This window comes from Agelaius phoeniceus, chromosome 12 (assembly GCF_051311805.1).
Source record: "Agelaius phoeniceus isolate bAgePho1 chromosome 12, bAgePho1.hap1, whole genome shotgun sequence".
NCBI classification, from domain to species: domain Eukaryota; kingdom Metazoa; phylum Chordata; class Aves; order Passeriformes; family Icteridae; genus Agelaius; species Agelaius phoeniceus.
The window spans coordinates 3,236,514-3,259,976 of record NC_135276.1 but is presented as its reverse complement, the minus strand read 5'-3'; the positions used below and the strand labels follow the sequence as shown (position 1 = coordinate 3,259,976).

Below are 23,463 nucleotides of genomic sequence, written 5' to 3'. Positions count from 1 at the left end.
CATCACAGTGCAGAACAACTCTGTGTGCTGTAAATTCACTCCTTAGACAACATCTCTACTTTCCTTCTCCCCAGAGCTGTGGGCACATGAATAGGGAGGCAAAGCTTGGGAGAGCTGTACCTCCACACAGCCCTGAGCTGCCTCTGTGCACACAGCCCAGGGAAAGGGAAAAGGAGGATTCCAGGAGGGACAGCCTGGGAGGAGGGTCCCAAGGTGTGTTCTGCCTGACCAGGTAACACAGGTAAAACTCTGATTTCAGAGTGCAATGAGTCACTTGCACTTAGGCTGTCAGAGCCCACTGGAATGGTTCATCACAGTGCAGAACAACTCTGTGTCCTATAAATTCACTCCTTAGACAACATCTCTACTTTCCTTCTCCCCAGAGCTCTGGGCACATGAATAGGGAGGCAAAGCTTGGGAGAGCTGTACCTCCACACAGACCTGAGCTGGCTCTGTGCACACAGCCCAGGGAAAGGGAAAAGGAGGATTCCAGGAGGGACAGCCTGGGAGGGGGGGTCCCAAGGTGTGTTCTGCCTGACCAGGTAACACAGGTAAAACTCTGATTTCAGAGTGCAACAAGTCACTTCCACTTAGGCTGTCAGAGCCCACTGCAATGGCTCATCACAGTGCAGAACAACTCTGTGTGCTGTAAATTCACTCCTTAGACAACATCTCTACTTCCCTTCTCCCCAGAGCTCTGGGCACATGAATAGGGAGGCAAAGCTTGGGAGAGAATCCACTGTACCTGCTGTGCACAAACAAGCTTCTCTGTACTTCAAGTGAATTGCTTTTTCAAATGCAGCCTTGTGTATTCCTTGAATATGGAGAAAACAAGCAAAGGAACCAAAGATTATTTGTCACTGCCAAGGCAGGACTGCACCAATTTTAGAGATTGCATTGCATATTCACAGCTTTATCAAATGAAGTCAAACTGTCAGAGGTTAGTATGCAAATCCTTGGGAGCAAAACTTGCATTTTGTACTGTAGAACCATCTACTGACCAACCCTGCAGGTACCAGCAGCACAGGCTCTGCACTACAGTTCACTTTTGACAAGTAAGTTCCAGACATTTTTCATGAGCATTCCTGTCAATAAACTTGGCCACTATCAACTAAAAAGAAGAAAATACCTCAATAACATTAGAACAAACATTAACACAAAAGCCAAGTTTTTCACAATACAGATTGTGACACCTCTTTACATCTTCCAATACATGGCTTCACTGTTATGCAAAACTCAATTTTCATAAGATCTTTAAGTTATAATTAAATTTGCAAAATCTGAAATGAAATTCAATTTTATTTCTAATCATTAATCTAGAAGACATAAACTCAACAAGCCATGCTAAGATGCCATCTGAGATGCCTCAAACAACCAAGGGCACTGTTTAACAAAGAAACTGAAGTGGGATCACAGACACTGGCAGAAGCACAAGCTAAAGGTCAAATCTGGGAGCTCACTTGCCCTGGGCTGGCATGGCCAGGTTTAGGTGCTGGGGGGCTCTGTGAGAAGCTGCCAGGAGCTTCCCCTGTGTCCAGCAGAGCCAATTCCAGAGGCTCCAGGACTGACCCACCCCTGGCCAAGGCTGGGCCCCTCAGTGACAGCAGCAGCACCTCTGGGGACACTTGGGAAGGGGGAGGAAACCCCCTGGAACTGCAGCTGGCTGAGAGCAGGGAGGATGTGTGAGAGGAGCAGCTCTGCAGAGCCCAGGGCAGGGCAGGAGGGGCAGGAGCTGCTCCAGGGGCTGGAGCTGAGGCTCCCCTGAGCCCGGGGTGCAGCCCAGGGAGAGGCAGCTGAGCCCCCCCTGCAGCCCTGGGGAACAGCAGGGACCAGAGATCATCCCCCTGCAGCCCTGGGGAACAGCAGGGACCAGAGATCATCCCCTGCAGGCCTGGGGAACAGCAGGGACCAGAGATCATCCCCCTGCAGCCCTGGGGACCAGCAGGGACCAGAGATCATCCCCCTGCAGCCCTGGGGAACAGCAGGGACCAGAGATCATCCCCCTGCAGCTCTGGGCTCCAGCAGGGACCAGAGATCATCCCCTGCAGCCCTGGGGAACAGCAGGGACCAGAGATCATCCCCCTGCAGCCCTGGGGAACAGCATGGATCACAGATCCCCCTGCAGCCCTGGGGAACAGCATGGATCACAGATCCCCCTGCAGCCCCTGCAGGCCCCACACAGGAGCAGGGGGTGCCTGGAGGAGGCTCTGACCCCAGGAACCCCACACTGGAGCAGCTCCTGGCAGCACCTGTGGAGAGAGGAGCCCAAGCTGGAACAGCTTTGCTGGCAGGAGCTGTGAGCCCACAGGAGAGCTGGGCTGGAGCAGCTCCTGAGGGACTGACTGCACCCATGGGAAGGACCAGGCTGGAGCAGCTCCTGAAGGATGCAGCCCATGGGAAGCTCTCAGGCTGCAGAAGCTCAAGGAGCTCACTGTCCCCTGTGGGAGGGACCCCACACTGGAGCACAGGAAGATGTGAGGGGCCCTTGCCCTGAGGGGGAAGGAGCAGCAGAGACAACCTGGGATGAGCTGAGCACAGCCCCCATTCCCCATCCCCCTGCACCACTCAGGGCAGAGGTGGAGAAAGCTGGGAGTAAAGTTAAACCCAGGAAGAAAGGAGGGGTGAGGAGAAGGTGTTTAAAGATTGAGTTTTTATTTCTCATTATCCAGCTCTGATTTGATTGGTAATGAATTAATTCCCCCAGTCCAGCCTGTTTTGCTGTGTCAGTAACTGGTGAGGGATCTCTATCCTGACTCCCAAGACTTTCCTTACATTTTCACTCCTTGTCCAGCTGAGGAGGGCAGGGATGGAAAGCCTCTGGTGGGCACCAGGTGTCCAGCCAGGGTCAATCACCACATAATTTTTCATAACTAACTCATACAATCTCTCCTCCAGGCATGGCTGTAGCCTGAACTATTATTTATCCACTAACTGCTCCCCATCAGCAAACTCTGCTTCCTGAGACTGAAACTTCTGAAGAGTTCATGAGAAGCTCCCCAAGCTGACTGACTGCCTCTCAGCTAGGAAGACTCAGCTCAGAGTCAGGAAAGACAAAAATGAAAGTCTGGTTCCAGTTCACATGAACAGCCACGTCAATGCAGAGAAATTTTTTTTATCAGATTTGATTTTTTTTCAGCCTAGTAAAAATACAGCAAAACTGACCCAAAGAATTATCCCTTTAAAAGCCTAATATTTGCACAATTACAGAAAATTACTGGAAACAGCATCTCTAACAGCAGAGGCAGAACCTTCATTGCCACCACAGTGTCACTGAGTGGAGCATCAGAACCCAAAGCAGGAGATGCTGCTCTGCTCCCCATGTGCACAATGTCCCTTGGGATAACAGGGCAGGAAAACACTGGCAGCAATTACACAGGACAGGCAGAGGAGTTTGGGGCCACAAGAGAAAACCCTCAGAAACCTGAAATCCAGAACCCCTACTGCTGAAGCAAATACTCATCAAAGCACCTTCTGTGCTCAGGTGAAGTGGGTGCTCCTCCTACAATCACTAGGGTCCATCCAAAATATCTGCTGAATAAAAACCAGCTGATTTTTGTCACTTCAGTTGGATTCTACTCCTGCCTCTAGTTCTTAGTGCTGCCTGCAAATACAGATAATGCATTGTAATCAATACTCTTCTGTATTAAATCAATGTTTTTAGGAGTGCCCCACTTGAAACGTGGAGTTTGTGACCAGGAGTGGCCATGGCTGTAACTGAACACAATAAATTAACCAGCATTTCTCATTCCATATTTAAAATAGAGACAATTAGGCTCAATTTCCTACCTACAAAAGGAGGCTGGTAATCCCCTTAACTGCACTGTTGAGAAAGTTGTTACAGGGATAAGCTTCACAAAAAAACCTGCTTGGTTATTAATTCCCACTGCAGAGGGGGGCAACAAGTAACCCTGAAGCAACCCACTGCACAGAGGAAAAATGTTATAAAAATCTTCATTAATTAGGACTGTCCAGCCTACAGTAAAAATTAAAAATAACAGTAGTTTGTGGTCATGCATAGGTACATGGGAGCCACTGTGACAGTGCTCAGGAACCTCCTTTAGAGCACCTGCTGATCTCTGCATGTTTCAATTTACAGCCTCACTAACATTTGAGTGTTTTCTAAGTTTTAGAGCTGGGTCAACGCTACAAAAATGTAAACAGTAGCATTTATAAGTACTGAAAACCTATTGTCTGTTTAATACAGAAAAGAATCACTCATTGTGAAGGAAAAGAAAGAAATAGTTTTGTGGTTAAAGCACAGTAAGGACCACACATTTCTTACTCTCTCTGACCTGCCCTAGTACCATAAATGTGTTCTCCAGAACACTGCAAAGAAGCCCAAAAACCATCAATACAAAAGAAATAGTATGGATTAGTTTATCTGATGGCAATGGCAGCACACCTTAGCAGCTACAAAGATTTATCTGTCTGCTGAAAATTTCTGCAAAGAGTAAAAACAAGCATTTGTTGGAAAAGCAGAAAGAAAACAAAGAAAAACAAGAGTCAATAATAATAAATAAGTGAGGAAAAAAATACCAAAGCTGCCATAAAAATATAAACAGTGCTGAAAACCCAATTATGAGTGTATGACCAGACCAATCTCAGATTTGCAAGGCTCTGATTTAGCAAGGCCAGCAGCTTGGGATCCATCAGGCAGGCTCAGAGTGCCCTCAGCACCAAGGGAGGCACAGCCTGAGCTCCACAGCAAAAGGAAGGCACAGCCAGAGCAGGGCATGCACTGCCTGGCACACCCACAAAAAAACTTTATTTTCTCTCATTTAAAAAACAGATGGCAAAGTGAAACTTAACAAAAAGTGAGTATCAAAACACAGAAAACACAACAGTAAAATTCATTATATAAAATTCCAATTCAAAGAGTAGAAGTTATGCCTAAAGCAAGAAAAAAGAAAGCCAGAAAAAACTGTCATTTTCTTAAAAAAATATATATCAGGCTGTTTAGACAATGAAAACAAAACAGTAAACCATCAAACTTCACACATAACTGCCTTTTCTGATCACTAAAGATATATAAAAAAACTTAATAATGGAAAACACGTTTTGAATCAAATTAGAAACAAAACCATATGTAAACTCTGAAGCCAAATCCATTGTCAGCAGCAGTCCCATGAAAACTCCAATATACACTCTTTCACCTGCTCTGAAGTTCCAGTAACAGATATTCCAAAATAAAATACTGTGGGCCAGGAAAACATTGCACTTTCCTGTATGATATTCACTTTATATTATTAGTTTATAGCAGCACTTTAATTTTGTCACTAACATAAGTGAATTCCAACTAAAATTAATTTGAAATAAGCAACTTTTTTTGCTATTTGGTTATGAATGTAAGCTCACCTGGGTATTAAGATATTGAAAGCCAGTAAAAAAAACACATTAAAGGCATGAAAAGCCATGAAGTGTACAAATGAAAAATGCAGATAAACAAAAGAAACACAGCAAAGGAAAACTAGATGGCAGCACCTCCCTATTTTTCACAATTTCACAAGTCTAAAATTCAAAACAAGATATGGAGGCAAAAATTTAATGTGATCTAATAACCAGTTTTAAAAGACTTCTGAATTTATTTATTATCTCTGAAGAATATAGTAGAGCAAGCAAACCCACATTGTTTGAGCTGCTCATAGTGCAAGAATCCAGAGCAGAATTCTTCTAAGATCAATTTAAGTTCCAACCAATTATGACTTGTTTCCTAAAAATCCTGTACCTTAGCTAATATTCTAAAGCTGATAAAATTTTGGCAACATTAAAAAATTATTAATATTCAACTTGAATTAATGTCAATGAAAATGTAAATGGAAACTAAAAACACAAAGAAAAAATAGTTAAATTAAAATTATGCACAGCTAAGTCAAAAGCATCCAAATCATGTTTTTCAAAAGATGCACATTATCACTTTCACAATACAACAAACTTGCACTTTTTAATGCATCCACAGATTATTATAATACTCAGGGAAGACCAACTATTTCCATGTAAACCCTGAGATACCAATTAAAAAAAAACAGACAAGCCTCTTGTAACTGCACTGATATGAAAAATACTTTTAATATACCTGAGCATTTTGCAATTTTTCTCTAAACAAAAAAAAACAAAACAAAACAAAACACTGGAGAAAAACTGCAGCTAAGAGTAGTTAATATCACAGAATTGTAGATTCATTTAGGTTGGAAAAGGTCTCAAAGGTCAGTGAGTCCAACCATTAACATTCCCATTAAAATCCTATGCAATCTTATAGTTTAAACTAAATTAAAACTGTTATTGGTACAATTGCACATACTCATGTTTTTCTTGAATATTTTAAAGAAACCAGGAACACAGTAAATGGAAAAGATCATTAAAATATTGAACACATCTCTCAGTCACTGCTGTCTGCAGTGCTGTTACTGCCAGGCTCTGATTCCCTGGATGTGTTTCAGTGCTCCTCTGGGCTGAGCGTGCTGCAGACACCGTCCATCCGTCTGTCCATCCATTATCCATCCATCCGTCCGTCCATTATCCATCCGTCCATCCCTCATCCATCCATGCTCCATCCATCCATCCGTCCGTCCATCATCCATCCTCCCTCATCCATCCATCCATCCATCATCCATCCGTCATCCATCCGTCCATCCATCCAGCCGTCCATCCCTCCCTCATCCATCCATCCATCCATCCATCCTCCCTCATCCATCCATCCATCCATCCATCCATCCTCCCTCATCCATCCATCATCCATCCCTCCCTCATCCATCCATCATCCATCCATCCATCCATCATCCATCCATCCTCCCTCATCCATCCATCCATCATCCATCCATCCATCATCCATCCATCCATCATCCATCCATCCTCCCTCATCCATCCATCCATCCATCCCTCATCCATCCATCCCTCATCCATCCATCCCTCATCCATCCATCCTCCCTCCCTCATCCATCCATCCATCCCTCATCCATCCATCCATCCATCCCTCATCCATCCTCCCTCATCCATCCTCCCTCATCCATCCTCCCTCATCCATCCATCCATCCATCCATCCATCCATCCTCCCTCATCCATCCATCCATCCATCCCTCATCCATCCATCCATCCATCCATCCTCCCTCATCCATCCATCCATCCTCCCTCATCCATCCATCCATCCTCCCTCATCCATCCATCCATCCTCCCTCATCCATCCATCCATCCATCCATCCATCCATCCATCCCTCATCCATCCATCCATCCATCCCTCATCCATCCATCCCTCATCCATCCATCCATCCTCCCTCATCCATCCATCCATCCATCCATCCATCCTCCCACCCTCCTGGGACACGTGTCCAACCCCAGCAGCTCCCAGCTCAGCCTCACACTGACCCAGCTGAGACTCTCCCTTCAAGGCCTGTGCTTATCCCCACCTGCCAGTTTTCCAGAATCCCACTGAGAATGGAAACAATCAGATTTTATTCATGCTTTACACAGCAGCACTTAGGAGGAGCATAACTAAATGTCTAATCAAAGATTACCCCACCTAAGAAGAACCCAAGTCTTCCTTTCAAAATGGATTTGCCTCTCTTCTCCCAAGAATCTAACACAAAAGTGTACCCAAGCTCTAGATCTGCCTCTACTCCCGAAAGCTGCAAAACACAACACAAAGATGCTATAAACAGCAGAAGTCAAACAACTTAAATAGCAAATCCAAGCAATAAAAGAATAAGAAACATCAGATTTAAGTGTGCTGTGCAACTCCATCATGTGCCTTGAGTGCCCAGCTGAAGCATTCATCATCGCAGGACTGAACCCACAGGACACAGCAGGGTGGGATCAACAGCAGTTATGGATCTCAGTCTTCCTGAACTCTGGTCTTTGGCACTTCAATCCAAACTCCTCTTCTTTTAAACTTGGGAAGGAAGAGGGGTGGCTCTATAAATTCCCCACAGGGTAAGTACTGCTGTATACAGAGATTTCCCTTCTGAACCTTCACCACCAGAACAGGCAAGGACACAGCCACTGCCTTTAAGGAAAGCCTTTACCCCAGCCTCACACCAATTCCTCAGGACACACACGACACCTTCCTGGTGTCAGCAGCTCCCATTGCTCCCAGAGAAAGGTGGCTCCTTCCTCACACCCTGGATACCAGCCCAGCTGCTGAAGTTACAGGAATTTTCAGGGCAAATCTCGTTCATTTTCCTCCAAAATACCTGTGAGCAAATGACAGCCCTGGGTATGGAAAGAAAAATCCTACTGTAGTACCCAGGCTGCAGAAGGGGTTTAGAATCTGAACAGCTCTGTATGTATTGGTCAAGTTGACCTTATTTCAGAACATTTAAAATATTGCCTTATTTTCCCCTCCTTTTTTGAGAGTGGAAAAATTACACAGTTGTCAAGGGGAAAGAACCAAAGAGCTTTCAAATTTAGATGAACACTTGGGAGTTTTTCAGACACTCCTTCTTCTGGTTTTAAAAAGAGTAATTCCAAATCCATTTTATGTTCTCCAGTTAGCACTCAACACTTCTTAATGAGTTGCCAAAAGTAACAGCCAGCTTTTACAATTTCTTTGGCATTTAATATCCTGTATTTTACATCTAGTATAGCTCACAACAGACTTTCTCACCATAATAATTATTTAAAGTGTATAAGCAAATGAACACTGAAAACAATCACTTAGCTGAGTAACTTGTGACACCTGACACAGGCTAAAAATTAGGACAATCTGCAGACCAGTAACCCTAATACCCATCAAGTATGAAGGTCATGTCTTTTTCTGATACATTCTTCCTAAGATATTATTTCCTAGAATCCTTAAGGCAGACTGCAAGTTTCCTGTGCTGACTTTCCACATAGGTAAAAGAAGGGTAAAATGCAAACTCAGTGACTAAAATACAATGCTAAGCTCTACAAATTTAAGCATTTTGCATTTTAATCCAAATAAAACTATCTTAAAATAACTGAATAAAGATACAGTAATTATGTTGAGCTCTATACAGTAAAATACCAGAAAATAATATCAGAAAGAAAGGTTAAAACTTCATAGCCTGGCATGTTCATCCATCTCATAGAACACTCTGCAGGATTCAGGCAATAATGTTTATATTCTGTCTGTCTTGAGCTAATGGCACCAGAATTTTCCTGTGTTTCAGTCACAGTGGACACCACTGACTCTTGAACACTGATGCTCTATACACATAAAAACCTAGCACATTATTTTTGATTAACTTTAAACTTCTTCTGGAAATTTTAATTCACTGAATTCAGCTTTCTGACAACCAGAAAGAAATCCTCAAAAAAATCAGCTTAATTAAAAACTCCCTGAAAAAAATATTTTTCAGTACACACAATTTCCTTTATTTTAGAACTTGATCCCTGAATCAACTAATTATAATGACTACTCAAACAAATAACTGACATTTCTAAAACCTTAGCATAATATTTATCACTGAACATTTCATCTGGAAAACCAATGAACAGTCTCTGGTTTTAAACCATCCACCTAATCAAATAAAAGTCTCATGTCTAGTTCCAATTAGATATACCTTTAGAATTTATATCTTTACAATCTTGCTTTAAGAGGCTGTCAATCACAACTTTTAAAGAACACTCTAAGGTCAAACATATATAAAACACAAGACTGAAGATCAAATGCAGAGTCAGGGAAATTCAATGTAAATTTCCCAAGGGTAATATTAATTATTTCTTAACCCTGTTAATTACAACAAATACAGAAATGATGCAGTACAGTTTGGGCAGCTACCACTAAGATTTTCAAAGGAGCTGAATCTTGACAAGCTACAATATCAATTTCCTAATCCCCCTACACTAAAATAATCCAACTTTTGCCTCTTCAAGATATTGATCATTGCTAAGGCCTTGCTGGCTTCCTGTGTCCTGAGCAGTGCAAAGAACACCTACAGTGCAGTGGGTGTTCATCCATCTGGGCAGAACCCTGCCCAAAACAAACACAACTTTCTAATACCTGAACAGATCCCAGCTGACTCCACAAACACCTCAACATGCACTGTCCTCACAGGTTTATTTTTATAGAAATTCATCAAGGATTACACCACTTCTGCAACATTAACTGCTTCATACAAGTAGAGAATAGCTGCCTGAGATCAACATGATCTCCACTTGCTGTGCAATGTACACATCTTGAGGCTGACTTTGGGACCCAAACCCCAGAGTGAGCCCAGAGCCAAGCAGGGATCTACATTTCTGCCCACTTCCTTCTATGTGCAGTAAAGATCATTCCTCAGAAATCTCCAAACTACAAACAATTTGTTAATATGGATCTACATTTCTGCACACTTCCTTCTATGTGCAGTAAAGATCATTCCTCAGAAATCTCCAAACTACAAACAATTTGTTAATATGGATCTACATTTCTGCACACTTCCTTCTATGTGCAGTAAAGATCATTCCTCAGAAATCTCCAAACTACAAACAACTTGTTAATATGGATCTACATTTCTGCACACTTCCTTCTACGTGCAGTAAAGATCATTCCTCAGAAATCTCCAAACTACAAACAATTTGTTAATATCTGTTATGAATGCTTCCATGTTGAATTTTAATTCACTATTAATTAATGCTGGCCACATAAAAACTAACAGTACACAAGAAAAAAAGCTAAAACTAACAGACTTAGATCCCATTCTTGGTACAATCCCACCACACACCTGTTCTGCATTTACTCTATGCACTTGTCTCAGGAGCCATTGCTCCAACATCTGCTTGTAGGAATTACCAAAGAAGTGACTGCACTGCTTTGTTGGGAAAGTAAGAAAGTAAAAAACTGTTCAAAGAAAGTCCCAACAACCAAAGGCAGATGTACAAATTCAGAAATTGGCTGCAATTTTGTTGTCATCAACCTAGTAAAAAAAAATAAATCTGTCAACAAAGAGAGGCTTATCTCTGTGTTTATTTTTCCTGGAATACATTTCTCTTTGAAGGTTTCTACAAGTCTTATTCTTCCAGATACCACAAATTTTAACAGTACATGGCTGCCTTTTCTGCAAAGAGTTCTTTAACAAATTGCATCCAATACTGCACTTGCCTCTCTGTTGAGAGCATAAAGTTTTTCCAAGTGTTTCAGGCTTTCATTTATGTCTTCATAGGAACACTCACTTCTAAAACTTACATTCTAGTTGGCTACTCTGTGGTTTACAGATTGCCTCGTGTTTCTATTTTCAATTCTCCAAATTTATTCCAGCTTACTTCTTGTCTGAAGTGTTTATTATTGTTTTCAGTTTTGAATTAAACTTAAAAATCTTTTAGACTATAAATACAGTTACAGTGTGATACAAAAAGCATATAAAGGGAAAGTAATGAAATGATAAATATTGGGAAATACCTGCTGAACTTATTTCAAGCAACTTCTACAACAACTAAAAAGTTGTAAAGGCACCTTTTTCATCTTTCCACACAGAATTACTTAACTCTTCTGCAAACACAGACCTTAGGCAAAACTACCTTAAACTCTGCCTCTTATTGCTATGGCACAGCAGCCCTGCACTAAGATCCAAAGATGTTTGCCTCCACATTTTAGTAAAATAGCTCAGTTCTAGCCCTAAATGGCCCCAGGCTAAATTGCCTCTCAACAAACTTTTAAACCAATGCAGCCCTCAAAGAAATTAAAAAAAAAAAAGGCAAAAAAAACCACACCAAAAAAAAAAAGCCAAAACCAAACCAAAAAACACAAGACCACCCCACATCAACCCTAGAAAATAAATTAACTCCAAGTTCAAATCAACACATTCCACTGATGAGTTTGAGATAGGAAAGCAATCTATCCTATCAATCCCTAGAAAAAGGGAAATGTACTCAAAACACAGGAAAAACTTCCAGTGTAGATCAGGCCCAGAAGCAAATTAGAAGAATCAAATATTTCTTTTGAATAAAGTATATTTAAGAAGTTATTTTAAATTGCAAATCCTTGGATAGAATGTGATTGGCTTTCTCTTTTCTAATGTCCAGTGAAATTAGCTATCCTGGGATTCAGCATGCTGGGATATCACAGTGCCTCTGATTCAGAGCAGCAAGGGACATTTATTAAACCATGATACACAGTCCAGACTAAGACTGAGCTCTGCAGCCTCCAATCATCTCTCAGTCTGAACAGAGCCTTAGGAGACTCTCTAAAGCAGATTTTTTCCTTAAATTAAAAAAAAAAGTCCTAGGCCTCATAAAATAAACTACATTTGAATAAGTATTTCCTGTTTTCACAACAAAAAGGGGAGGAAAGCACAATTGCAGCAACGTATGAGGTAATAATGTATAAGACATAATGCACCAAAGGTAAATCAAGGCAGACATACCTGAGCTGTTGACAGGCGAAAAACAGGGCCAGTAGTGGGCACAGAAAGCCTGGGTGACACGTTGGCAGGACCCTGTCCCTGTGTCTGCACCTGGGCCTGCATCTGAGCCTGTGCCAGGGCCTGCTGGGGCACCATGACGAGCTGCCCGGCGTCCGTGCGCACCAGGACCATCCCTGGGGGAAAGGAACAGTCACTGCACAGCAGAGAGAGCAGGGGAGCACAGACACAGCCCTCTGAGCACAGAGTGCACAGCAAAGGGCACGTAGGGCACTGCACAGCACGCCCTGCACTGCATCTCTTTGGGATTCTCATGTCACACCAGATTGTATTTCAAAGGAGAAAGAAAGGGAGCCCCCACTAGCAGACCCAATTCAGTTTGGAATTGAAACAACTGCAGTTTGTGGAAAGCAGGGATGAAAAAAGCAGCCACTGGAGTGTTTGGGGGACAGGGATTTCTAGCAGTCTAGTCAGGGTCAGGAGAACAAAATTAGAAATAAATACTCTTTAAAAGTAAACTTGAAGGACAAGGCAGCTGCTGGGAATACAACTGAGTACATGCACACCAGGAACCAAGACTTTCTACAAGTCTTATTCTTCCAGATACCACAAGTAATGTTAAAATTTGTAGAAAGTCTAGAAAAGACCCAAGAGCTTTACTAAACAACAGCCTAGGGGACATGCAAATATTGCCCAGACACACTTCTGAGTATACAACATCTGAGATTTACTTAACACTGAGCATTGGCAGATTAATCCATTTGGTACCTACCCAGCATCACCACTTTGGGAGGCACTCACTACCTGTGGCTTAAACACCAACAGCAAACACTGCTAGGCCCAGAGAGCCAACACAACTCCTCAGCACACAACACACAGGGCAGAAAACTTAGAAAACTGCCAAGTGTTTTCTAACACTTTCTGGAAGTAAAGGATAATTTTTTGCAGATTCTTTTCTTGTAAAACACCTCACAAATAGAGGCCTGCTACACAACAGAGCCATTGCCATCAAGCTTTGCCCAAAGTTTTGGAGGCAGCAGGTCAGAAAAAGGGAGACAATGGCTAAGGTGGTCCACACATGCTGGAGTTTCACACATTCAAGGTCACTGCAAAGCATGCAATGTTCTTCTCATAGTTCTCTCAGAACTAAGAAGCAGTTCTCCAGACAGACTACTAAAAAGAATTTCCAAGTTAGTTCCAGAATACATTTTAATAATTTAACCTACATAGGATACAACAGATCAAATAAACAGAAAAACATCTTGTCTGTAACTACTAAAGAATCAAAAACTAAAAACATATAAAGCCACTTCCAGTCTGCTGGTAACAGGGTCAGTAGACACTGTTCCTACAACCTACCTCTATGTGCAAATTGCTTCAGATACTTTTTTAACTTTTCAAAAGAAAATGAAGAAGGTAAAATCTTATATCCAATTCTAAAGGTAACAGCTTACATCCAATTTAATTGTTAACTTCCCAGTTACAACACCTTGCTAAAGGGACACAGTTTGTACAATACCCTGAGGATAAAGAAATTCAAACACTCTTATAACAGATTTCAGAACCCTACAGCAAGAAAATCTTTCAGTCTGACATGGAAAAACCAAATCCCAATTGTGGGATGAGCACGTGAGAGAACTGCAGCACACATAACAGCCCTCACTCACAGAGTTGGGTGCTGCCAGCCAACCTTTCCTGCTACAAACACAAACAGAAGGCAAATTTCTGCCACTATAAACTAAAAACTCATGGAAATCAAGTTTAATGTAACAGGCATACAGAGCCACAGCAAGGACCACATCCAAAAGCCATAATAATAACTCTCTTTCAAAGCCAAGAGTAATTTAAACAGAAAGTTGAAAGAAACTCATTAAAAACTCATCTAAAAGGTAACTTTTAAGGTCCATTAGCCATTTAAGCACCAAGCTTCACAGTTTATAGTTGCAGAAAATCCTGCAAGCAGCTGATGTATTTGGTATATGCCATTCCTAAACCATCTGGACACCTGAATATGCCAACTGGCCAAACGGGTTATCACTTCTGTGATCATGACTGTGAACCTTAGAGAAAAATCCTCATAGGATAATGCCTACCACACATTAAAAAATACATGTTCTATTTGCATTACACAGATTCACAGGTGTGTTCTTAATTTACCTTCCCATTTTCTAAACCTAATTCTGAATAGAGAAAAACTGAGTGGAAATGACAAATGAATTGAAACACGTGCCACACAGTCTCAATCAAATTTGCAGACAGAATTACTACTATAAATGAATAAATGCTCATGTGTTAACATTATATTTTAATTCAGTTTGGAGGACTACAAATTCCTGTTACTGAGCAGCTGGTGCAAGTTAGAAGCCAGTTAAATGATGAGATTAATTTTACCTTCCTGTCAGTCACATAAAGATGAAATGCACAACTTAGGAGCATTATCTGTTAAAATAACCTGTTCTCAAAAACTGATTTTAAATTTCTGTTTTATATAGAAGTTTGCTATATGGGAGTTTCAGATTAATGATAAATGATCCACAAGTTAAAAACTCAAAAATAACATTGTATTTTTTAATATTTTTCTTTTAGAACATACTATCTTCATGTTTATGCAAATTTAATGGATTTCCAACTATCTTGTAATAAAACAAATTGGAATTCAAACTTTCTAGTGTATTATTTCCTTAACATTTCTTAAATCCTGCATCAGACTGTTTCCAAGGCTAAGTTTTCCCTCTTCTGTTTGAAAGTAACAGATCAAAGTATTGACACAATGAACTTCAGAAACTGTGTGCAAAGTTACAATGCACAGTTATCATTGCATGGAGCAATCTTCAACAGATTAACAAAGGAGGCAAAGGCTAAGGGCACACAGTCTGGACAGCAGCTTATCTGTTTCAAGTTAGTTGGGTCTTCACTAAACCACCAAGATTTGTATGTTTGGAGCAGCAGATTCTGGAGGATTTTTCATAAACTAGGGCCAAATACACAACTACTGAAAGTCCATTCAGAGGCAATCATAACATTGCTGCTCTACTTAGCTAATAAATATCAAATATTTCAAGAAATAAGTTTGAAGAACTCAGTTATTTCAGACTACATCAATAGGTCCACATCTTATTATGCTATTTATATTAACAGGAAAAAAAAAAAGAATCAGCTTAAATGCTAAATCAGGTCCTAAATCAAGAAGACATGAAAATACCCAAGTTTTTGCAATATGAAAATCTAAGAGAGGGCCACAGTACCCTTCACATGAAACAATATATAGGTTAAGAGTAGGAATCGTGAGGATGAAGGGATGCTGGTTTGGTTAGCTAGCAACCTTGCTGAACTTAAATTTTTAGTAATTCAAGTTATAAAACTTAGAGGAGTACAAAGAGGACACGATTGCTTCAGAGCTGAAAATAAAATCTGGTGATGTGAAGACTACCCTCACACAACAATGACATTATCACAGTTAGTGAAATTATAAATTTTAGATTACACACATTTAACACCTGGTCCAGAGCAGAAACCGTTCTTTCTATCAGAAAAACTTTTCAGGACTATCAAGTGTAAAGCAGAAGTCGTTTAAAACACATATAAAGTTATCCTTAGCATCCTCTCCAGCTTTTTATCCGCTCTCCAACCACACCATCACAGGGTAACTCACCGTGACCGCCGCTCTCCCCAGGACAAAACCAGTAACTCACCCGACAGCAGCTGCAATTACCCTGCATTAGCCGTACCAGTTACACCCTAATTAGCGGCAGCCGCTTCATCAGACGGTGCCCTCAGACAGGTGCCTCTTCTTGGGTTTCCAGCACGCCGAGCAGCGGGGCCATGACAGCTTTGGGGGAAAGGAGAGCCCTCGGCCAGGAGCAGAAGGTGAGAGCGAGCGGCGGGGAGCGCAGCGCGGCACTTACCGGGCGGGATGGTGAAGCCGGGCGGCAGCTGGATGGTGGTCTGCGGCGGGGGCCGCACGATCAGCTGCGGGGCCATGATCCGGGGGGCAGCGCCCAGCGCGGGCCGCGGCGACACGGCCTGGGGGGCGGCGGGCAGGGCAGCGCCCGCCTTGGCGGTGACCGCGGGCTTGGGCGCGGCGGGGGCCGCTGGGGCCGGCGGGGCCGAGCCCGGGGCCGGCGGTGCGGGCGCGGGGCTGGCGGAGGCGCCGAGCGCGGTGACCGCGGGCAGCGCGCCGGGCGCGGGCTGGGGCTGCGCGGCGGCGGCCCCGCCGTGCCCGCTGACGGGCGGCACCGCGGCCGGCCGGGCCCCCGCGCCCTCCCCGTTGGGCGCCGCCTGGCCGGGGCGCGGCGCGGGGGCAGCGGCGGCGCCCTCGGCCGCTCCCGGCGCTCCGCCGCTACCCGCGGCCCCGGGCGCGCCGTCGGCGGCGGGCGGGCTGGGGCCGGGGCCGGGGCTCCCCGCGTCCCGCGCGGCGGCGGCGGCGGCTGCAGCGGCCACATGGTTGTTGACAGGCTGGGCAGGGGCGGCGGGCTGCGGCGGGGCGGGAGCGGCGGGGCTGCCGCCGCCGGGAGCCGCTCCATGTGATTGCTGCACACTACTACTGTTTACACTCGCTCCCCTCCCCGCCGCCGCTGCCGCCGCCGCCGGGGGAGACGGGGCCGGGAGAGGCCCCTGAGCGGGGGCTCGGCTCCCCGCGCTGCCGGGGCGCCCCGCCGCCTCCCCTGCCCCGGGCGCGGGAGGGGGCGCGGGGCGGCCGTGCTGCTGCCGGCCGGGGCTGCTGCCCCCCGCCAGGCTCCCCTGCTGCGGCTGCTGGGACGGGGCGGAGGTCCTGGGCGGGGGCGGCTCGGCGGGGCCGCGGCCGCCGGCCAGCTGCGATTCCAGGGATCCCACCAGGTCGCTGAGCGCCTTCTCGTCCACCTCCTCGGAGAAGAGCAGCATCTCCTCCAGTGGGTCCGACGCGCCCGCCGCCATCTTGCGCTGAGCTGGGAGCCGGCGGCGCTCTGCGCATGCGCGGGGCTCTGCCGCGCGCGGGGCACCATGGGAGGGGCCGCCGCCTCCGCCCCGCCCCGGGGCGGGACCGGGACCGCCCGAGCGGGAGCGCGCCCAGAGCAGACCCTGGGACCGCGACCGGGTCCGGGACAGCCCGGGCGGGAGCGCGCCCAGAACCGGCACCGCGACCGGGTCCGGGACAGCTCGGGCGGGAGCGCGCCCAGAACTGACACCGGGTCCGGGACAGCTCGGGCGGGAGCGCTCCTAGAGCTGGCACCGGGACCGCCGGCGGGAGCGCGCCCGGAACCGGGACCGCCCGAGCGTCCCAGCGAGTGCGGCCGCCCAGAGAGAGGGCGGCGATGCCCCTGGGGAAGCAGCGGGTGCAGGGAGGTGCCGCAGGGACGGACGCGGGATGTGCAGCACCCTCCCCGGGCCGGGTGTCCCTTCCCGTCCCGCCGGGAGAAGCGAGCGAACCGCCCCGGCTGGCCCAAAGCGGGGAGAGCTGTGCCAAAGCCGGGATGTGCAGCGGGCAGAGCTGTCCCAAAGCCGAAGGCACGCACAGCTCACGGTGTCACTGCTCCGCTCTGCAGTTACCGAGATCCACAGCTGCTGCCCTAGCCAGACCGGAATGGCTGCAGTGATACAATTTCCTAACGGGGACGCTGTTTCAGAAGATTTGGAAAACAAAAATAAGGCGCTTGCATCGCCAGAGCAGCTGCCCTGGCATGCTGCTCCCTTGGCATCCTCGCGGAAATTCACGGTAGTTAATTTTGCTGTTAACGCTTTTGTTATCGCACTCCTTTGTGCCCTTTTCCCACCAGCGCTTCCTCACACACTCTGAAATAACTTAAGAGAAAGACAGTGGTCCTAAATCATCGGGTGTCGCAGACATCTTTTATGAAAAATCCTTTCCTTAGGATTTTTTCCCCTGAGAAGCTGAGAGGCCTCAGGAACAAAATGCAAACAATGGTTATCTGCTGCTGTGGAATGCAACAGGTGCATCTGGGATTGGCCCATGTTGGTTGTTTTTAATTAATGGCCAACCACAGTCAGCTGGCTCGGACTCTCTGTCCGAGACAGAAGCTTTTATCGTTCCTTATTATTCTATTCTTAGCCAGCCTTCTGATGAAATCCTTTCTTCTATTCTTTTAGTATAGTTTTAATATAATATATATCATAAAATAAGAAATCAGCCTTCTGAAACATGGAGTCAAATCTCGTCTCTTCCCTCATCCTCAGACCCCTGTGAACACCGTCACAATCGGGTTTTTAACTAATGACAGTGTCTTCGAGAGGACCCTGCAAATAAAAACATTTTCCCGTATGAATGACACACAAGAGGTAACCATGGATTTGTGACCCGGCAGCAGCTTGGGTTCCAGATCTGTCTGTGCCAGCCTGCAAACTGGGATGTACTGGAGCTGCTGCTCTGCTCTGCAGTGGTGAATCATTCCTCATGTTGTCATCTCTCGGGGGTTTCCAAAAACTGCAAAAGGTGCCTCAGTGGACAGGACATTGCACATGCCCTGCTGGGAAGGAGCGGGGCTGGCTCAGCTCCTCTCCAGTCCCGGCTCCATGTGCTCGGTCCTACCGTGTGTGACTCACTGGGCTGCCCCTGCTCCTGGCTGCTCTGTCTCCTCTCAAAGGAGTTTATGTTTTTATTCAGGGTAGTTCTTCCTGATTGTCCTTTAGGAGCAAGTTCATGATGCATCAAAAGAAACCACCTTGAAAATGCATTAAATATAGGTTGTACCAGTTTAATTAGGATAAGTTTAAATGTCTCCTGAAATTAAACCAGTGCATATTTCTTCAAGAAAATAGCCAGTGAAAATACTGAAGGTTCAAAGGTGTGGCAGGGATATGAGCAGGAGATGGTGCAGGGCATGAATAGGAAAGTACAGCAGTGTTTATGAAAAGCAGCATTAAATGTACACAAGAGATCTATACATCAAAAACTTGCTGAGAAAATGAGCATTGCTTTAGTGGAGTGCTACAGCTAAATTAAATTTGGATTTTTAACAAATGCTTCTACCTGGAAGTTTAATTAAACATGGTAGATATTACAATTCAATTTGCTATTGTGCAAATATAAAGAATAATTATTTGGGTTGGAAAAAATAGAAATCTATCCAATATTATTTTGAGTCACAGACTTTATTGATTTTATCAGAGAAAATTGCATGCAGTCCTCACTTAGTTGCTCCTAATCTTCATTTGCATGCAACCATCTCCAGAGTTTTCATAAGAGAATGGAAAACTAGACATATGATTCTGCAATTAGCCCTGATTATGAAACAAATTTTAGTGCCCATTTTTATAATACTGTGGCATTAAACTGGTTATTTCCATAAAAACCACCCTGGAAAAAACTCAATTGCTTTGTAACTTTAGAAGCTAAAAGTTATCTCCTGACTGGACAGAGAAAATGGCAAGTATTACAATTTGAATGTACATTTGTGCGTGGATAATCTGTAAAACATTAATTTGTATTTCTTCCCAGCCCTTTCAAATTGAGCCATTTTATATATATAAACACACAGGGTAAGGAAGTGTAATAGAATGTTTTATTAAAAAAAACATGATATATACTGACTCACACTGGACTTCTTTCAAGTCAGGAGGTGAGGATATACTAAGAATGTTTATAAAATTGTTGCTGAAACTGCCTTTGGGCTTGAATTTTACATAGGGAAAAGTACTCCTGGTAAAGTACAGAATCTCTGTGAACTTTTGTATTCATTCTACTATAAAAATATTTTCCAAATATTTTCATGCATTTCATCACAAAAGCAATTCCTGAATATATTTGTTGCTCTTTCATTTTTCGGAGTTATATATGTGCAGAATACAAAAAAAAAAAAAAGTGTTCATCTCATCTGATCTTTTAAGATACAGTCTTTCCTTTCTGATTTTCTGATAATTCCTTTCTGAATTATTTTCTGTTTGAGGCAGAGAATGGTCTTTAGAAAAGTGAACTTCCAACCATGGTTTCAAAATTGCCTGTAAAGAAAATCCACCTCAGAACTTGTTGAGCTGCTCTTCAGTTCCCAGCACTGCTCAGGCCTGTGCCCTGCTCACAGCCCAAGTTTGTCATTAATAACTCACAAACATTAAATATTAATAACAGCAAAGTCCCCCTGCCCTGTTCAGCTGCATGGAGTGAGAACAGGGCATGGGGACAAGTAATCCATTGTCTTCTACAAGTGCTTAGAAAGGAGCACTATTTTCCTGCTTATGTGTTGTGGGTTTGTCTTAAATACACGCTTTCAGTGCCTTCAAAGATACAATTTAACCATCTTAAGTTTAAATTTAATATCAAGATGTTACCTACCAATTCAGATAAGAAGTTATCTCAAAATCTTAAAATGAAGAACTCTTAATCTATGTTATTGAAATTCACTTTACACTATAAAAATATTCCTTTAGCTGCTCATTTTAAGTATGCCATAGAAATTATAAACTCCAAAAACTGGAGAGCATGAAGATGACTAGAGTACTAAGAGGTGTCCTAGGAATAGCATGGGAGTGGGTTACAAAAGACCTCTAAGATTCCCTCAGCACTGCCAAGGCCACCACTAACCCATGTCCCCAAGTGCCACACCCTCATGATTTTCCCTCCAGGGACTGGGAGTCTGCCCTGGGCAGCCTGAGAGCCCCTTTCAATGAAGAAATGTTTCCCAATGTCCAACCTGAACCTCCTTTGGCATCACTTGAGGCCGTTCCCTCTGCTCCTGTCCCTGGGAGCACAGCCCGACCCCCCGGCTGTCCCCTCCTGGCAGGAGCTGTGCAGAGCCACAAGGGCCCCCTGAGCCTCCTTTGCTCCAGGCTCAGCCCCTGCCCAGCTCCCTCAGCTGGTCTTCATGAGATTTCTGCTCTAGGTCCTTCACCAAACCTGGATCCCTCCCTTGGAAGGCAGAATATGTCTAAATTTAGTTTAATGTACTTTGGTTGCAAATGAATTTCATTTTAAAAATGGCTTATTTTGGAGCTTGCAAAGTTACATGTAAATACTTGTTTAATAACCTAGGCAGGACTTGATGGTGAGACTTAGGAATATTTGTCATCAAGAGGGTTGGAATTTAACCCTTAAGTGTTTCAAGGGGGTAGTTTTCTCTTCCTAGGCATTTGTGCACATTTTTTGTTTGTCTATTTTGGGTTTTGTTTTATTTTTGTTATTCATTCTGGCCAACTTCTCTCTTCCAGAAACTTACAGGTTGTTTCAGAAAAGGCTGTTAAGCCTGTTCAGCCTAAGGACAGCTGAGAGGGGCCCTCAGCCCTGGGTGTCCCCGTGTGCAGGGGGGGGCAGAGCAGGCCCAGGCTCTGCTCCGGGCCCAGCCATGGCCCCAGAGCCACGGGCAGGGCTGAGCCCAGGAGCTGCCCCTGCCCATGCCCAGAGCTCCTGCCCTGGGCAGTGCCCAGCCCTGAGCAGGTGGTGCACAGAGGCTGTGCAGGCTCCTGCCTGGGGGTACTGCAGAGCCACACGGACACACTGCTGTGCCCTGGGCTCTGGGATGGCCCTGCTGGAGCAGGGAGGTGCCACCAGAGCAGCCACTGCTCTCCCTTCCAACCTGACCCACCCTGGGATTCTGTGAAAAATAAACCCTGACAGTTTTCCATTTGATTTCTGTTCTGAAATGCTCATCTATTGTGTTCCAAGCTCAAAGAAATGTCCATTTCTATTTCCTCTTCCATCTACATGATCTTGGAACCCTAATTCTATAAATGTAGCATGGAAAGTAGACATATGGTTCTGCAACTAGTCCTGACTATGAAATAAATTTTAGTGTCCATTTTTCTAATACTGTGGCATTAAACTGGGTGTTTCCACAAAAACCAACTCCAGTTTTGAGAGGGAGATGAGAGAAGTCTTAGGGAGATGTACAGCAGAATTCCTTTCCTTTCCTTTCCTTTCCTTTCCTTTCCTTTCCTTTCCTTTCCTTTCCTTTCCTTTCCTTTCCTTTCCTTTCCTTTCCTTTCCTTTCCTTTCCTTTCCCTTCCCTTCCCTTCCCTTCCCTTTTCTTTTTCCTTTCCTTTTTCCTTTCCTCTTTCCTTTCCTCTTTCCCTTCCCTTCAGGAAATTCATGTAACACAGGCTGTAGCTGATGCTCTACACTGTTTCAAGCCTCTCCACCTCCTCCAACAGAGGTTGGGAGTCAGCCACAGACCAGCCCCTTTCCTTGTAACAGAATATTTGTTATTTCTCTAAACAGGAGCTTTACTTTGAGTAATTACAAATGCAGATTTTCAACAGTGGTGTCTCACAGACTCAATAGGGTCTATCCAGTCATTTACACTTTGCTTCACCATCTTTCAGGTGGGTCAGGACACGCTGGGAGCAGTTCCAGTAAAGCTCCCTGGGCACTCCACTGCTCCTGGGAGCTTTACAGCCAGCTCAGCTGGGGCACAAACCTCCAGGAGCCCAGCCTGGCTCCTGCTTAGGCACCTGCAGGCCCTTCTGGAAAGTCTGACTTGATATTGCATTTCAAGGCCTTTTCTGAACAGAACACTTGGGGAATCTTTGCAATGTGATAATGTCCACTTGCTGAAACCAAAGCTAAGCCACTTTTCAGAGGCTGGTGTTTGTTGTGGTGTGTTCCAGGGGGCTCAGTCGGTGTCGTGGCCTCCCACAGAAGCCTCATTTGTGATTTTTATTTAAAGTGCACAAATCAAGCGCAATCACAACATCATGAGGCGTTTGTGTGTGTTTGCTTGTATTAAAAGGGTGTTTTTTCAGGGCTAGTCCCACACTTTGGTCAAGATTTCATCAACAACTGTGTTGCTCAGTGCTGGCTGCAGGATGTGACTCTCAGCACAGTAAAAGGGAATCCCGGTGAGACAGAACCGATGTCACCCCCCCGCTCCTGCGCTCCCCCTGCTCACGGGGTCCCCAGGATTTCCCGTTCAGCGACCGGGCCCCTCAAACACCCCAAAACCCCAAAACCACTGAAGCTGCTGTCACCTGCCCGGCGACGACACCGGACCGCCGGCCGGGAGCGCTGGGGGCTGCCGGGCCGGACAGGGCCGGGCGGCGCCGAGCTGGGCCGGACAGAGCCGAACTGGGCCGGGAGGTGCCGAACGGGACCGGGCAGAGCCGAGCTGGACCGGGAGGTGCCGAAGCTCCGCTCCCGCCATCGCGCGCGGGACGCCGACGCCGCTCCGCGACGTTCCCGCCCCCAAGTCAGCGTCTGCGCCCGCAGCTCTCGCGAGAGTAGCCGCGCTCCCGGCATGCACCTGGCGGG

The 23,463-nt window shown here is 45.2% G+C and overlaps 1 protein-coding gene across 1 annotated transcript in view; it reads right to left on the bottom strand.

Moving 5' to 3' along the window:
• The window catches only part of LOC129125255 (transcription initiation factor TFIID subunit 4-like), a 158,717-nt gene extending 141,497 nt beyond the window's left edge, over positions 1 to 17,220 (bottom strand). Inside the window, exons 1-2 of the mRNA XM_054640608.2 lie at positions 16,199 to 17,220; positions 12,297 to 12,469 (exon numbers count right to left, since the gene is read on the bottom strand). Coding sequence (XP_054496583.2) covers positions 12,297 to 12,469; positions 16,199 to 17,207 — 1,182 coding nt within the window. The 5' untranslated portion in view covers positions 17,208 to 17,220. The remainder of the gene's footprint in view (positions 1 to 12,296; positions 12,470 to 16,198) is intronic.
• Between the last annotated feature and the right edge of the window lie 6,243 nt (positions 17,221 to 23,463).